Source organism: Heloderma suspectum, chromosome 3, assembly GCF_057233095.1.
Source record: "Heloderma suspectum isolate Gila_16-S chromosome 3, 16-S_ref, whole genome shotgun sequence".
In the NCBI taxonomy this organism is placed as follows: domain Eukaryota; kingdom Metazoa; phylum Chordata; class Lepidosauria; order Squamata; family Helodermatidae; genus Heloderma; species Heloderma suspectum.
The window spans coordinates 284,002,277-284,019,328 of NC_139460.1; the positions used below are offsets into that span (position 1 = coordinate 284,002,277).

At 43.7% G+C, this 17,052-nt stretch overlaps 1 protein-coding gene across 1 annotated transcript in view; it reads left to right on the forward strand.

Moving 5' to 3' along the window:
* COL4A3 (collagen type IV alpha 3 chain) overlaps positions 1–17,052 on the forward strand; it is a 135,736-nt gene that overhangs the window by 11,718 nt on the left and 106,966 nt on the right. The window contains exon 2 of the mRNA XM_084847141.1: positions 16,673–16,729. Within this exon, the coding sequence (XP_084703267.1) occupies positions 16,673–16,729 (57 nt within the window). The remainder of the gene's footprint in view (positions 1–16,672; positions 16,730–17,052) is intronic.

The window sequence follows — 17,052 nt, forward strand, 5'->3', positions numbered from 1 at the left end:
TTGCCACTGTATTTAATAGCAAATGTAGTGGTCATGTGGCTATCAGCATGGCAGTAAACAGTGTTGTTGTTGTTGTTGTTCAGTCGTTCAGTCGTGTCCGACTCTTCGTGACCCCATGGACCATAGCACGCCAGGCCTTCCTGTCCTGCGCTGTCTCCCGGAGCGTGCTCAAGTTCATATTCATTGCATCCGTGATGCTATCTAGCCATCTCATCCTCTGCCGTCCCCTTCTCCTTTTGCCTTCAATCTTTCCCAGCATCAGGGTCTTTTCCAGGGAGTTTTCTCTTCGCATTAGGTGGCCAAAATATTGGAGCTTCAGCTTCATTATCTGTCCTTCCAATGAGCACTCAGGGTTGATTTCCTTTAGGATGGACTGATTTGACCTCCTTGCAGTCCAGGGGACTCGTAAGAGTCTTCTCCAGCACCACAGTTCGAAAGCATCAATTCTTCGGCGCTCAGCCTTCCTTATAGTCCAGCTCTCACAGCCATACATTACTACTGGGAAAACCATAGCTTTGATTAGACGGACCTTTGTCGGCAAGGTGATGTCTCTGCTTCTTACTATGCTGTCTAGGTTGGCCATAGCTTTCCTCCCAAGGAGCAAGCGTCTTTTAATTTCATGGCTACAGTCACCGTCTGCGGTGATCTTGGAGCCCAAGAAAGTAAAATCTGTCACTGCTTCCATTTCTTCCCCTTCTATATGCCAGGAAGTGATGGGGCCAGATGCCATGATCTTAGTTTTTTTAATGTTGAGTTTCAAACCAGCTTTTGCACTCTCCTCTTTCACCCTCAACAAGAGGCTCTTGAGATCCTCTTCGCTTTCTGCCATTAGGGTGGTATCGTCTGCATATCGGAGGTTGTTGATAATTCTCCCAGCAATCTTAATTCCGACCTCTGATTCATCCAACCCGGCATTTCTCATGATGTACTCTGCATATAAGTTAAATAAGCAGGGTGACAATATGCAGCCTTGTCGTACTCCTTTCCCAATTTTGAACCAATCGGTTGTTCCATGTCTGGTTCTTACTGTTGCTTCTTGACCCTCGTACAGGTTTCTCAGGAGACAGGTAAGGTGGTCTGGTACTCCCATCACCTTAAGAATTTGCCACAGTTTGTTGTGATCCACACAATCAAAGGCTTTAGCGTAGTCAATGAAGCAGAAATAGACGTTTTTCTGGAATTCTCTTGCTTTCTCCATGATGCAGCGAATGTTGGCGATTTGATCTCTAGTTCCTCTGCCTCTTCGAAACCCAGCTTGTACTTCCGGTAGTTCTCGGTTCGCATACTGCAGAAGCCTAGCTTGTAGGATTTTGAGCATCACCTTGCTGGCATGTGAAATGAGCGCAATTGTGCGGTAGTTTGAACACTCTTTGGCATTGCCCTTCTTTGGAATTGGAATGTAAACTGACCTTTTCCAGTCTTGCGGCCACTGTTGAGTGTTCCAGATTTGTTGGCATATTGAATGCAGCACTTTAACAGCATCATCTTTTAGGATTTTAAATAGCTCGGCTGGAATACTGTCATCTTCGCTAGCTTTGCTGTTAGTCATGCTTCCTAAGGCCCACTTGACTTCACTCTCTAGGATGTCCGGCTCAAGTTCAGTGACCGCACTATCATGGCTATCAGGGACATTCAGATCTTTCCTGTATAGTTCTTCTGTGTATTCTTGCCACCTCTTCTTAATCTCATCTGCTTCTGTTAGGTCCCTGCCTTCTTTGTCCTGTATCATGCCCGTCTTTGCACAAAACGTTCCCTTGAGATCTCCAGTTTTCTTGAAGAGATCTCTAGTCTTTCCCATTCTGTTGTTTTCCTCGATTTCTTTGCATTGTTCATTTAAGAAGGCCTTCTTGTCTCTCCTTGCTATTCTCTGGAACTCTGCATTCAGTTGGCTATATCTTCCCCTTTCTCCCTTGCTTTTCGCTTCCCTTCTTTCCTCAGCTACTTGTAAAGCCTCATCAGACAGCCACTTGGCTTTCTTGCATTTCTTTTTCTTTGGGACGGATTTCGTTGCTGCCTCCTGAACAATGTTACGGACCTCCGTCCATAGTTCCTCAGGCACTCTGTCTATCAGGTCTAATCCCTGAAATCTATTCCTCACCTCCACTGTATATTCATCAGGGATATGATTTAGGTCATACCTGAACGGTTTAGTGGTTTTCCCGACGTTCTTCAATTTAAGCCGAAATTTTGCAAGAAGCAGCTCATGATCTGAGCCACAGTCAGCTCCAGGTCTTGTTTTTACTGACTGTATGGAGCTTCTCCATCTTTGGCTGCAAAGGACATAATCAATCTGATTTCGATATTGACCATCTGGTGACGTCCATGTGTAGAGTCGCCTCTTGTGCTGTTGGAAAAGAGTGTTTGTCATCAGCATGTTCTCTTGGCAAAACTCTATTAGCTTTTGTCCTGCTTCATTTTGTACACCAAGGCCATGCCTGCCTGTTATCCCGGTGATTTGTTGACTTCCTACTTTAGCATTCCAATCCCCTATGATGAAGAGGACATCTTTTGTTGGTGTTAGTTCTAGAAGGTGTTGTAGGTCTTCATAGAACCGATCAACCTCAGCTTCTTTGGCCTCAGTGGTTGGGGCATAGACTTGAATTACTGTGATGTTGAATGGTTTGCCTTGGATTCGTACTGAGATCATTCTATCATTTTTAAGATTGTACCCCAGTACTGCTTTTCCCACCCTTTTGTTGACTATGAGTGCTACTCCATTTCTTCTAAGGGATTCTTGCCCACAATAGTAGATATGATGGTCACCTGAATTAAATTCGCCCATGCCTGTCCATTTTAGTTCGCTGATTCCCAAGATGTCGATGTTCAATCTTGCCATCTCATGTTTGACCACCTCCAGCTTACCTTGATTCATCGATCTGACATTCCAGGTTCCTAAACAATATTGTTCTTTACAGCATCGGATTTTCTTTTCACCACCAGACACATCCACAGCTGAGTGTCCTTTCGGGTTTGGCCCAGCCGCTTCACTCTTTCTGGCGCTACTTGGAAATACCCTCTGCTCTTCCCCAGTAGCATATTGGACACCTTCCGACCTGAGGGGCTCATCTTCTGGCGTCATCTCTTTTAGCCTTGTGATACGTTCCATGGGGTTTTCTTGGCAAGAATACTGGAGTGGGTTGCCATTTCCTTCTCCAGTGGACCACATTTTGTCAGAACTCTCTGCCATGACCTGTCCGTCTTGGGTGGCCCTGCACGGCATAGCTTATGGCTTCACTGAGTTATGCAAGCCCCTTCGCCACAACAAGGCAGTGATCCATGAAGGGGAGTAAACAGTGTACCCACAGACAAAATAAGGGCTTTTATATACTCAGGAGTGCCCCCCAGTATGCAAAACAACAACAACCCAGTTTTCAAATGGTTAACAAAAAAAAGGAGAAAAGCTAAACCCCAATGAGTATAAGTATTCTCACTACCCAGCAGAAATTAATGTTGAAGGCAGTTGAGTTGCAAAGGGGACAAACCCGCTCACACACCATAAAGAACCCTGGAGCAGAGGGAGAAAACAGGGCTGAAGGATGCACTTCATCCATGAGGCACACTTCCCTGGACCCCAATTTCTCCTTCTATACAGCATAGGGAGGGAGACATAAAATTCCCCCTCCTTGTACTAATATGGCTCAAATTCAGGGCTAGATTAGCAGCTTCCTACTCATCTCCCACCCTCAGCTGTCACCGCTAAAGGGCAATTGTGTTACAATGCTGGACTACTGAAGTGCAGGGCTAACTGAGAAAGCAGCTCCTCATCTAGTCCTAGAACTTGGAAATCTTACATGGTTGGACTGTAAGGGGAATATCACAATTTGTATCTCCCTCCCCCATGATTTCTCACAGGACCCCAAGAGCATTCCACCACATGGCGCACTGCGCTGAGGGATCCTCATGCACCGTTTTGCAACTCTCCAGTAAATTGCACTAATTTAAACTCCTTAACTATAGTATGAAGAAATCACACTTAGGAAAAATAAGTCTAGAAATTGGTTAATTGATATATTTCTTATTTGGAAAAAAAAATATGATGTTGGTCCTAAGGACAACAAGTTGGCAACGTGCTACACATTTTCCCCACATATTTATGCATTGATTGCTAGGAGTTATTGGAGGTCTGTCAGACTGGTTACCTTCTAGTGTCAGAAAATCCAGTTCACAAGTGATTGCATGGTGTGTTTTGGGGAGCTGGCATGTTTTCCTGCATCTGAGCATCTCCTAATTTTTCGCAATGTTGTCTATATTTATTGAAGGCTTAATAATTGGATTTTGTTCTACTGGTTCCAGCAATCACCAGAAAAACATATAAAGCTCTTTGAAAACTCTAGTGAATTCATGTTTGATGCTTGCAATGCATGAAACAATTTTAGTATACTGGCATTTTGCTTTGCTAGCAGTATTGTAGAATTACTGGAACTTGACTCACCAAGCCTCTTCATTTGCAGCCAGGTCCCTCCTGCTGCAAACTGCTGCTTAAGCAAAATTCTCCACTCAAGCTTGTTCATATAATTTGAATTCTCTTGCTCTCTTACACTTGGATGCATTACAATCTACAATACAAGACAGGGACATGTAAATATTTTAAAGGAATACAAGGCAGGTGGGATCTAGTGGCTGGAAAACGCAATACTCACTGAAGAAACCTTGTAGTTGTTGGCAAATGTCTTTCTTAACCTATGTGAAAATGAGAAATACATCAGTTTTGCAGTAGGAAATAAGCAATGCTATGATAACAGCATTGCCCTTGAATGGCCCCAAAAGACACATTGTTTGGCAATCACATGCACTTTAATGGGTTTACTGTGTGCCACTTTAAACCAGGGCTTGAGAGAAGGTAGATTGGAATCTCTTGGGAGACATCTGGGTGATTTGCAGTAGATTGGCAGTGGGTTTGTGGGTGGAAGAAGGAGGCCATGTGTCCTATTTTACAGAGGAATCACTCTATTTAAAAATGTCCTCTGTTTGAGGGCTGTCCAGTCCAGGTCCAGTTTAAAGATAAAGAACCATAAGAAGGGAGAGCAGGGGCCATAAAGTTGCCCATCAACAGTTAGCCTCTGGACAGCAAACTGAGCAGGAAGCATACAGGTCAGCTGGTGAGCGTCTTCCCCGCTATGGTGAAATGTATTGTATTTTTGTTTAAATTATAGTAATTATTCTCAAATTTGCATCTATACATATAAATTAGCATATGCATATTTAATGCAAATCAGTATCCTCTTTTGTCCTCTGTTTGGTGATGTATTTCTTTGTTTTGGATGATGTGCAAGTGGCCATCCTAGATCTCAGGATCAAACTACACCATACTTTAAAGACATAGCTAGCAGCTAAGTGAATGGCCTTGTTTGCATGATCACCACAGCCCACCATGGCTTTTTAAAGCCATGCTGGGTTGCAGACTGTGCTGGTGGCCATTTTGAATATTCAAGTAATGGTGGGTGGTTGCCGTGGCTTATGACATCTAAACCTGGTGAGGGTAGGATGTTGGTGTGGTTAACAAACAACCCATAACCCTAAAAAAGCCCATGGGTTGTGGGTGGTTTGCGGTGATCATGAGAACCAGCCTTTATTTCTAATTTACTCAAAAGTAAGTGTGGGACCCTAGCATTGGGGGGGGGAGGCTTTCCTCTTATGCCCAACTGTGGTCCCAATCCATCTTGAGGAGAGCAGGCCTGCAATTTGTATTGCCAAAAAAAGATCCATTGAAAGGAATGGATTCTTTTTTGTGTCCTGTTCTGGACCAAACAGAAGTCCATGGGGATCAATACCAGGCAGCAAGAAGTCAAGGCCAGAAGATGCAGTACCCAGGAGACCTCCTAGTGAGCAAATTACTCCAACAAAGTCTGAGGCCAGATGGAAGCCTTTTATGCTACAGGCCCAGACGCCACCCTTTCCTTCAGAATGGAAGACTTAAAGGGACAGGTCTCTGGCTTGTAGCCAGCACTCCTCCATCTCTCCAAGAGTTCATGCCTGGCATACTGCTGGCATTGGCTCATTGGCTCCCTGGAATGTGGAGCTCTTGTAGACGATGATGCTGGTCTGATGCATGAAGTTTGACTCTCAGTTCTGGTCCTAAAAACAAATTCCTAGATGGAGTATGTGCTCAGACATACACCTAAGACATTGTTTTCCATTTGGGTCCAGTTGGTGGATCTTGCATGGCACTTTACAAAAAGAGACATCTCTGCCCTGAGGGTCTTACAGTCAAATATTCAGAATGTGGAGGCAATAGAAGGAATGGAGGAAGGTAGTAGCAGGAGACTACTGATTACAAATAGATGATATGAAGTTGTTTGGGCCTTAGTGACTGGCTGACTCACTCAGAGAATGGAATGCTTAAGGCAGTTCCTTGACATCTGGTTCACTGACAGTCCAATACACCCTGATTTCTAGAATAGTCTGGAAACTGTTTTGTGTTTTTTTTACATTTCTTCCCCCAAAGAGAGAACTCACTGCCTTGGAGCATATCATTAAATGATTACAGTACTTCCAGGCCACCGTGAAAGCTGAAATATTGCGTGTACATAGTCCAAAACGATCTGATTACAGAATATTTTAATATCTAGCAGTCAAAACTTGTGTCATGAAGTTTGCCTAAAAACAAAGGCCTGCAGCATTCCTGCCCTTAGCAAGGCGAGCCACATGTAGGATGGAATGTTGGACTGAGACCTTATTTGCCTTCTAGTATCAGCTAGAAGATAGACACTCCTTGGCTTGAAAATTATTTATGATCTATGTTTTTATCCCACGCGCCCCCCCCTTCCCTCAAGAAACTGAGGGTGACATACATGGTTATCTAAGCGTTATTACACACCCTTACGGCAATAAAATTAACTACAGACTTTTATTTTCAACATAAAGTTATACGAAGCTCTGGATTGCTAAGAAAGATCAGGACTGTAGGAAGTGATGGGATGTTTATATCCCATTTACAGTGCAATCCTAGGTGTGTTTACCTGAAGTAAGTCGCCTTGAGCTAGGTAAGTGGACATACGATTGCAGCCTTAATGTCACAACAAACCTACAAGGTAGGTTAGGGTAAACGATAGTGATTTATCCAAGGTCACCCAGTAAGCATCATAGTTACTGAGCGAAAATTTGCACCTGGGTCTTCCCAGTCCAAGTTGAATACTGTAGTCCAGCCTTCCCCAACCTAGTACCCTCCAGGTGTTTTGGACTGCAACCCTGTCATACCTGACCATTGGCCATGCTGGCTGGAGCTGGTGGGACTTGAAGTCCAAAACATCTGGAGGCAACCAGGTTGGGAAAAGTTGCTGCAGTCTATCCCCTTCACCACCATGGAAATGTTTCCAATGATTTAGTTGTAATTTCAGCCTTTTAAACCAGCCACAGATCTTTTTAGAAAAGCAACTAGCTTTATGCTTTAATCTTTATTTGTGGAAATAACAGTTTCATTAGTGGATGGCATACCGATCATTTACGTAGACATAAATAGCTGAGCCAGATTGCTTTGTCTACCTGCCTGGCTCAAGTACCGTCTTATCCTGAGTGGTTATGAAGGTGAGGTTTATCACTTACAAGAAGTATGAGAAGTGCTTCTGAAAATATTTGTTTCTCACACAGACACATTCTTTAGAGGAACACCATCCATTTTAACAAACAAATTTCTGTCTGAAAATGTTCAATTGCTACAGTTACAATATATAATGCTGAATATCATTTCATTATATTTTTTTGGTCCCACTTTTCCTCCAAGGGGTGCTATGCTCCCCACCACACACATTCTCACACACTTTTATCCTCACAACCCTGCAAGATAGGCTAGGCAAAAAACTAACCTACCTTGCCAAGGGAGGCATGTCTAGCCCCTACTCTGATTATCTTTTACTAGCAGACAAAGACATTTTTATTCAGACAGATCTTGGCCTTTGCTGACTTCTTATACCAGGGGTGGAGAATGTGTGGTCCTCCAGATTTTGTTGGATTGCAACTCCCATCAGCCAGCATAGCCAGTGGTGATGGATGATGGGAGTTACAGTCCAACAACATCTGGAGGGCCACACGTTCCCCGTCCCTGTCTTATAGCCACTGTGAATGTGCAATTTGTTCAACGGGCTGTATTTTATTGATGTTTTACCTTTTACATAATATTTTACTTTTTTATTTTACGGTTAGCCACTTTGAGCACCATTTGGTGAAAAGACAGGATACAGATTTAACCTTTAAATTAAATAAAAAGAGATAGTGACTGGCCCAAGGTCACCCAGTGAGATTCATGGCTGCGTGGGGATTGGCTGAGCATTCTAGTCCAATGATCTGTCCACAACACTATGCAGGTATTGTATCTCCTAGTCCTGCCGCTTAGCCCCGTGCAGATGCGTTCACTGTCATGCAATGCGTCCATTGTCATGCATGGATGGAGAGAAGCATGACAATGGCAGAAATGGATGGTAGGGCCTACATGCTACTCATGAAAGCACTTGGGTAGGCATTCAACTGCAGACATGGACACATGGAGGCGCCAGCAGCCAGGGCCTACTGCTTAAGGCATGATTCTCCCATCAACACCTCTATGCACAGCAGAGAACATATACACAGGACTATAGTATGGGTTGGAAGAATGTTGGTTCTAAAGTTATTACTTATGATTAAGCCTACATCATTCAAAGTAATCTGTATTTAAAATAAATGAAGATGAAGAAGAAGAAGCCTGCTTTCCCTTCTTACAGTTCCTTACATCTTAACTGAACATGTACTGAACAATCCTTCAAAAAGAGGATATCTTTACAGAGAGGACTGACAGCACTTCAAATAGAGGCCTCTCATCTGGAAAGTAGGGCACATGGCCATCCTAATTTTGCTTAAAATCCAGAAAGGTTAAATACAAAAAGAAGCCTCTACAGATTCCCATTACATGGGGGTGTTAAATGTTCAAGTCCCTAAAATATTAGCTTTGGGACTATGTGGGAAAAACACACATTATTCTGTTTTGTATCAACTTTGGTCTACTATTTGCCTTACAGGTGGCTTACTTTCCCCTCTCTTCACCCCCCACCCACCCCACCCTAATATCAGCATAGCATTTGTCCCAAAGAAGAGGTACACTGGGCTGCTTCTTTTCTTTCATACCTAAAAGGATAAGATGTCCTAGTTTGTGGGAAATGGCATCACAGTAACATAGGAAGGTGCCTTATATGGAGTCAGGCCATGGGTCTATCTAGCCCAGTATTGTTGACACTGTCTGGCAGCAGCTCTCCAGGGTTTCAGGCAGGAATTTTTCTAGCCCTACTTGGAGATATACTGGGGATCAAATCTGGGGCTGTGTTTGTACCAGCAGTTTACTCCAACCTGGCTGCATGGCGAGGTCTCTGTGTTTCCATGACGTTTTGGCCATTCAGGACCAGCCCTGCATTTTATCGCTGAAAAACCACTTCTTCTGAGACTGCTTATAGTCTGACTTTTCCAGCTTACCATGGCTCCATTACTGACCTGTTTCCATAATCGCATTGGGTCCGGTATCATAGTCCTGCCCATGGGGCATGTAGCCCAGCCTTTGTGGGTGTGTTGCTCTGACCTCAGTGACCCAACCCTTTCCCTGCCTGTTTTCCAGAAGTTTCATCACCATTTTGGAGCAGGATGCTGAGGGACCAACTTTTAAAACATCATTGACAATAAGCACTAGAACACAACCCATGAGGGTGTTTTCTCCCATTGTGCTGAATGAGGCTTGCCCTCTGAATGACCACAGAAATAACAGAGAAGCCCCTCAATTGACAAGGCACATATCAAAGCCCAATTCCTTAAATGTGATTAACCGTGATCTCGAGGCTCTGGTCCATTGCCTTAGGACATAACTCATTCACAGCTTCCATATAGAAATCCTGTGCATTAAAATGGGGGCTGGTTTCGCTCGCGTTCCCACAACAAACCCATTACTGTCTTGTCAGAAGTAGCTCCCACTGTGGTCAATGAGGTCTTCTGGGTTAAAATGGGGGCTAGTTTCCCACTTTGTGGTCTCCCCCCCTTTCCCAGCACAAGCATATGTGTGTCTACTCGGAAGTAACTCCCATTGTGCTCAATTAGGCTTGCCCCTGAAATACAGGAGCATCTGGACTTTCAGGGGAAAGGAGAAAGCGGGGGAAAGACTCTCTTCACAGCAAAGCTGATTCCTTTTTAAAAAATCCTGCACTCTTCCATTAGCTTCTCCTTCCGTTGTCCTGGAAACACAGCCGAGGAGGCGGGAACACTGATGAGGTAATCAGACTAGGGGTGTATGGATTACTTACCCCATTCCGCTGGGGCTGTCCCCTGCAGGGGGAGGTGCTCTGTCCCTCCCCCCCCGGAATCCTCCCCAGCCAGCTTGGCTCCATGGGGAGCCTGCAGAGCCGCCAGCCAGGGCCACCTGCAGCTGGACTTCTGTCCGCTACTGGCTGCAGCCGCCATTTGCATCCCTGCGGTAGCCGTGATAGGCTACGTATATATTTACGTGGCCTATCACGGCAAAAAGCAGGAATGGAAATGGTGACCATTACGCCATTTGCGTCCCTGCCTTTTGCTGTGATAGGCTACGTAAATATATACGTAGCCTATCACAGCTACCGCAGGGATGCAAATGGCGGCCACCCTATCACAGCAAAAGGCGGGGACACAAATGGCAGCCCTGCGTTAGCCGTGATAGGCTATGTAAATACGTAGACTATCATGGCTAAAGTACAGAGGAAATGGCGGCCGCAGACCGGGGCAGCCATTCGTGGGGCAGCGGATGATCAACAAAGGTAGGCTCCGTCCCAGGGGGATTCCACGGGGTGGAGGGGGGAATTGCTCTGTTGCGCCATGGACTCACTGGAGTCCATGGCGGAATTCTCTAACATCCCTAACCCAGCCATCAAGAAAATAATTCGATTACAGCTCAGTAGCAGCAGCACAGAGGCCCAGGCTACAGCAATGATAAGCCGGGACTTTAAGCACTGTGGAAACTGGAAAAGGAGAAGATGCGATTGGGGAAACATTCACAAACAAAGTGAAGCTGATAGCATGGAAACACGCCCCGGGTCCTTCTGAATGCAAAGCATGCGCTCTACCACTGAGCCTCAGCTCCTCCCCATTGCAGAGAACAAAATCCATGATAAGAATTAAGTGATATAGATTGATTTTCTACATGATCAGTCCAGCATTCTGTTCACACTGTGGCCCATGAAAAGCCCACAAGCAGGATATGAGTGCAACAGTGCCCTCCCACTCATGTTCCCAGCACCTAGCATACATAGACATGCTGCTCCTGATACTGGAGGTAATATATAGCCATCATGACTAGCAGCCATTCATAACCATGAATTTGTCTAATCCACCCCGGCTGAGCTCCATAAAGGGTATGGGTAGTGAGGTGGTATGGTGGGGTAGGTTGCATTGAGAGCCTACTCCTCAGGAAACTCTATTGCCCGCCCTCTATTTATTCTACTCCATTGAGAAGGTTTTCAGGATATATTCTTAAATCTTTTCAACTATAGACAGATAAATGACCATGGGGACATGTTTAATATTACTCCAGAGGCAAGATGAGAGAAGTTTTATGTCATCTGTATGTTATATTTATTCCCATCTCATCATGTGTGTGGTGTTATCTCTTCTGTTCAGAATTTGAAAGCCTTAGGCACATAGGAAGCTGTCAGACCGCTGGTCCATCTAGCCCAGTGTTGTTTACAATGATGGATAGCAGCTCTCCAGGATTTCAGGAAGGCATGTTTTCCAGCTGTACATTGAAAAACTGGGGATTGAACCTAGGACCTTCTGAATGCAAAGCATGTGCTCAATTACTGAGCTACAGCCCTTCCCCAAAGTACGTATCAACTTAGCAGAAAGTTTGTTCAGACACAAATAAGCAAGTGAAAGCTGCACAGTTCATGGTCATTGAATTCCATCAGCTGCATTTTTATTTACTCAGGAGAAATTTAAAACAGTATTCTTAGACTAAATGTGGGAGTTTCTTGCATAAGCTCTTGATAGGGGTGTCAGCAGGATGATATATGACCCTGAAAACACTTTAAATGTAATAGCTTCTTTCATAGGACTTTTGTCAAGACTCACCAACTATGCATAGTTATTGTGGAATATGCTGCCATGGTTAATCTCCATTTTAAAGCTATGTCTTGTCTGTAACAGTGAGAAATGTCAAGGAAATTTCTTCAGCATTTTCAGCCAGTGAGCTTTTGTGTGTGTGCTTATACCCCTAGGCATCCTAACAATTGTACCCTAAGAACTGATTAGTGTCTATTCAAAAGTAGCATTTTCATTGTATTAGGCACATTATAAAAGGGGACACCCAAAGGCTGAACAGGTATGTAGAAAACGCATGAACACTTTCCGAAGACCTCTCACTGTACATCTTCATGGGCCATGAAATCATCCTAAACGTTATGGGAAAATATTTTTCACATTGTAGATCCAGCTACTTATTTCATTCTTATTTAACTTTCCCATGTCATCACTCTAAGGCCTTTAAACTTTAATTTAAAACAAATTAAACATCCTATTACACTGTCATCGCTCTGCTTTCCATCACTCCTTCTAGTGCTGTGCTGTGTCAGCAAGCTTTGCCCTTTCACTGGGAGCTCTAATTCAGCACAGTGGTAAGACAGGCAGAGTAGCAGCAATAATAGGCGTTTATAAAGTAAACAAAGTCATTCAATGGAGATCCGATTTTCTGTTGAAAGAACGAAGCCACCTCTATTTTGGATTGGGTTTTGGAAAAGCTATCAAGTGCTCTGACCCACCTTTTGTTCTCTCCATTTTGCTCCCATTCCACTATATAGACCCTGTCTGAATTATAATACATGGCACATTAAAAACAAAAAGCAGTGAAATGGCTCTTGCCTTGGATCCTAACTTTCCTTCCACGAATGGAATACAGTGCACAGATCAGGACTTCTTCCTTTCTCTGAAGCTTCCTGTGCTCCCTGAAAATCTCCTGGGGGTTTGGGGACCTTGGGAATTGTGCGGGATATGATGAGGGGAGGCTTCATATGAACTGGGGAGTTGGCAGAAATTGCCCCCCCCCCCTCCGGCTTACGTTAATGGATGAACAACTTAGGATGCAAGCCATAATAGTTAGATGTGCAAATAAAACCTACATTGGTTGTTGCTACATTGGCCTATTGCGTACATTTTGTATTGCTGTTCTGTCCCCCGTCCCCCCGATAAATACAGGAAAGATTCACTGGAGCAGTTTCACATATGATACACATTAATCTAGAAATGAGAAGTACTTTTAATAATTATTTAAGAAATGGAAGAGATATGGAATAAATGTGGCAACCTTCTCTGGATGTCATGATATCAGGATATGGCTAACAAAGCTGAACCTCATTTCTCAAAGTCTGGAAGATGCTAGATACAAAAGACCATTGTCCATTAGGAATGGTAGCCATGGCAGGAGGCTGCTGCTGTTGTTTCTTTCCCCATGTCTGAACTTATGAGTTTGCCCAGCTACCTTCACTAACTTTTATCTTTCATTTTGGACTTCCCATTTCATAAACTTCAGAAGGCATGCAGGCTAATTAATGGTATAATCTTCTATGCAGCTTGGAATGATGAAGCCCATTTAACCCTGGTAGAGAAAGATCTAGTTCACCCAGAGCTATCCAATTTGAAGAAGCCCTTGTGTGGGGTGCGATGGGACTGGACGTGCACTGAATTCTGTTGTAGGGAGTGATGTTTAGGACTGAAGTACTTCAGTTATGAAGGATTGTTCTCAAGGAATCTGTAGATGTCAGGTGACTTCTGGATCAATAGATGAATTATGAACAAATATAAGATTTCTCTGTTTTATCTGTTTAGCAAAATATTCATAAATCAATGGGAAAGGCTCACCTCATACTCCGAGTCTTTTGTGTTTTACTTAGATCCATCATAACTTGGCATTGCCACCCCAGAAGGCACAAAGCACTTATCATGGGAAGGAACAGTTAGATGAAAGCAAGAAACTTTGAAGCCACCCAAAGTGTATCCAATGAAATTCCCAAACTATGTTCCAACAATCCAGTAGAGACATAAGACTAGAGGCTTACAGCCAATGTTTTGGTTGATAAATTCCAACACAGAGAACTTTCCCCCTCTCCTCACTGTCTAATTAGTGGACTGTGGGAGCGTCTCTTTTTCTCTCCATTCTCCCCCAGCATGCTTTTGATACCGCTCATGTTTTTCTCTCACCCACTTTCTCTCTTGTCTATCTCTGTCTCAAGTACACCGCCCATCTGTCTCTCTTCCCCATGCATATACTACACATCTTTCTCTCCTCTCATGTACACATACTCACAGGCTCTCTATGTCTCTCTTGCCAGCTGTTCTTTTATGTCTCTCTCATGTTGCCATTCTCTCCCTCTCTCTCCCTCTCTCTCTCCCCCTTGCTATCTTCTCCCTTTCTTCTCCAAGGCTGATGCATGCATTATTTATAGTGAAGTTTCACATGCAGAAATGCAAGACAAGAGAACATCTTATTATTTTTATTTATTCATTCAGATTTATATACCGCCCAACTGGCAAATGCTCTACAGTTATTCATGCATATGTACTACTGTGCTGTACTCCATTCAGACTTTTAGTTATTATGTAATTTAATACATTATGATGAAGAACTGTTATTCATTTTGCAGATAACCATGGTTATGTTTGTAATGGAAGTGACCAGCTTCAGATTATCATCATATCATTTTTGTGACTTTATGCAATCTGCCCAGGCAGCTGAGTCAAATCAGTACTTCTAGGGTTCAGTGATATCTGAAGCAGATCAGGGATGCAGGTATTTAAAAATCCAAATTGCATCAACTGGGGAGGGGTTGCTAATAAATGGGATCAGAGCAGGAGTGTAGAGGGAATTTAACCCTTTTCTCCCTTGCTGTGGTCCTGACAAAAATCACTCTTCTGAAGTATTTTTATTGGGAGGAAATTCCTCATTGGTACCAGTGAGGGATTCCCCCCCAAAGTAAATATCAACTTCAGAGGAGGGGTATTCCTCAGGAGGACCACATCAGCAGAGGAAAGTATCAAATTCCCTCTTCATGCCTCCTCTGATCCCATTAATTATCAGCTCTCCCCAGCTGATGGAATTTGCATTTCAGAAAAAGAAAAGAAAAAGACCCTGCACGTTCGATTCAAATATGCAATGAATATCGCATATAGTTTGACCCTAGGACCCTGTTCCATAGCCACATCCCTTTGAGCAGGGGCGCTGAACCTCTTTCACTCTGTTTCAAGACAGCGGGCTGGTTCTCATGATTGCTGGGGCCCACCATGGCTTATTTAAGCCATGGTGGGTCGCGGTGCATGCCGGTGCCTAGTCTGAATATTCAAGGTGCGTTGGGCAGTTGCTGCATCTTATTGTGACATCCAAAAGCAACGAGGTGGATTGTTGCCATGGTCAACAAGCAACCAACAAGCCATGGTCTGTTTTGGGGTTGGGGGTTGTTTGTTAACCATGGTAACAACCCACCCTGCACCGGGCTTGGATGTCACAATAAGCCACGGTGACTACCACGGTGGCTTGAATATTCACAATGTTTACCAGCATGCGCCACAGCCTACTGTGGCTTTAAAAAGCCACGATGGGCTGCGGCAATCATGTGAACCAGGCCTTGGCAGTAGGGATGACATTTCCTCCTGGTGAACCTCTTCTTTACAAGGGTTGCCCAAGAAAAAGAATTCCTGATAGGCTGTCACCTACCACAAACCTCCTGATACACTTTAGTCTGTCTAGCTGCTTGGGGAGTTTCTGAGCCCTATCACCATAATCTCCTCCCTTCAGCCCAGCCCTAGGAGAAAATAAAAAGAACAGTGCTTTGGATTTTCTTTTCCAAAGCCCAGGAGCACCTAACTTAGCAATGCCCTTTTTTAAATCCCCCAAACCGGAGTAGTAGCTTTGTAACCAGGCGGTCTTTCACATAGGGAAGAGTTCATTGAGAATTCCCTTTTGGGGTTGCAGTAGCCAGTGATAGTTTCCCGTTGCATTAGCAGTTATTCCTGCTAGCAGAGTGGCAGCATTGGATACTGCCCCATTACTTGGGATAAAGGGCAATGTTGTGGACACAGCATTGCTGAAGCTCAAATATTTTGGCCACCTAATACGAAGAGAAAACTCACTGGAAAAGACCCTGATGCTTGGAAAGATTGAAGGCAAAAGGAGAAGGGGATGGCAGAGGATGAGATGGCTAGATAGCATCACCGATGCAGTGAATATGAACTTGAGCACACTCTGGGAGAGAGCGGAGGACAGGAAGGCCTGGCGTGCTATGTTCCATGGGGTCACGAAGAGTCAGACATGACTTAACGACTGAACAACAGCCATCCTCCTTGTTTGAGAGGGCTAATAGAGAAGAGTGCTGGAGCCAAATTCGGAGAGGAGCCAAAATTACAGTTAATACAATTTTGAGTGGAACTCAGTTCTGACCTCTAACCAAGGAAGTTCTAATTTCTACATAAGAGAATCAGTGGCTGGACTATACTGGGAAGTGAACGAGTGTCTAAAGTCAAACACCTGGGAATTCAGATGTCAGGATTTGAATGAAATTAAAACTGTAAATGGAAATCTCTTACGGAGAAATGCAAGAGAAAATTAAAACAAAAGACCAGTTTTTTCATTAACAATAATGTATTTCATTTTTAAAAATAAGAATGAAACAATAAGCTATGTGTAAAAATCCTACTTTCTTCTTTTCAGAACTGTGTCTGCAAGGGCAAAAGCCACTGTTATTGTGATGGAACTAAAGGCAGTAAGGTAAGGAGCTCTATATATTTTTCCTGCTGCTAATGCCAAAGATCCATCACATTATCTTTTTTTTTTTAACTGCATTAACCTAAATGTACACAGGAATAATAAAAAAATTACAATAACAAGTTGTTTTATAGAGCAGTGTTCAAAGCACTTTGCGTGCATTATCCGCTCCTTACAACAACACTGTAAGGTAAGTTAGTATTATTATGTCCCATGTTGCAGATAGGGACTGATTACATAGGCATCAGTATTTTGATATTTAAGTGACAAGGGCACTGCTATTGGAGATCATTTTGAGATAGTATGCTTCACCTGTACTAGAAACA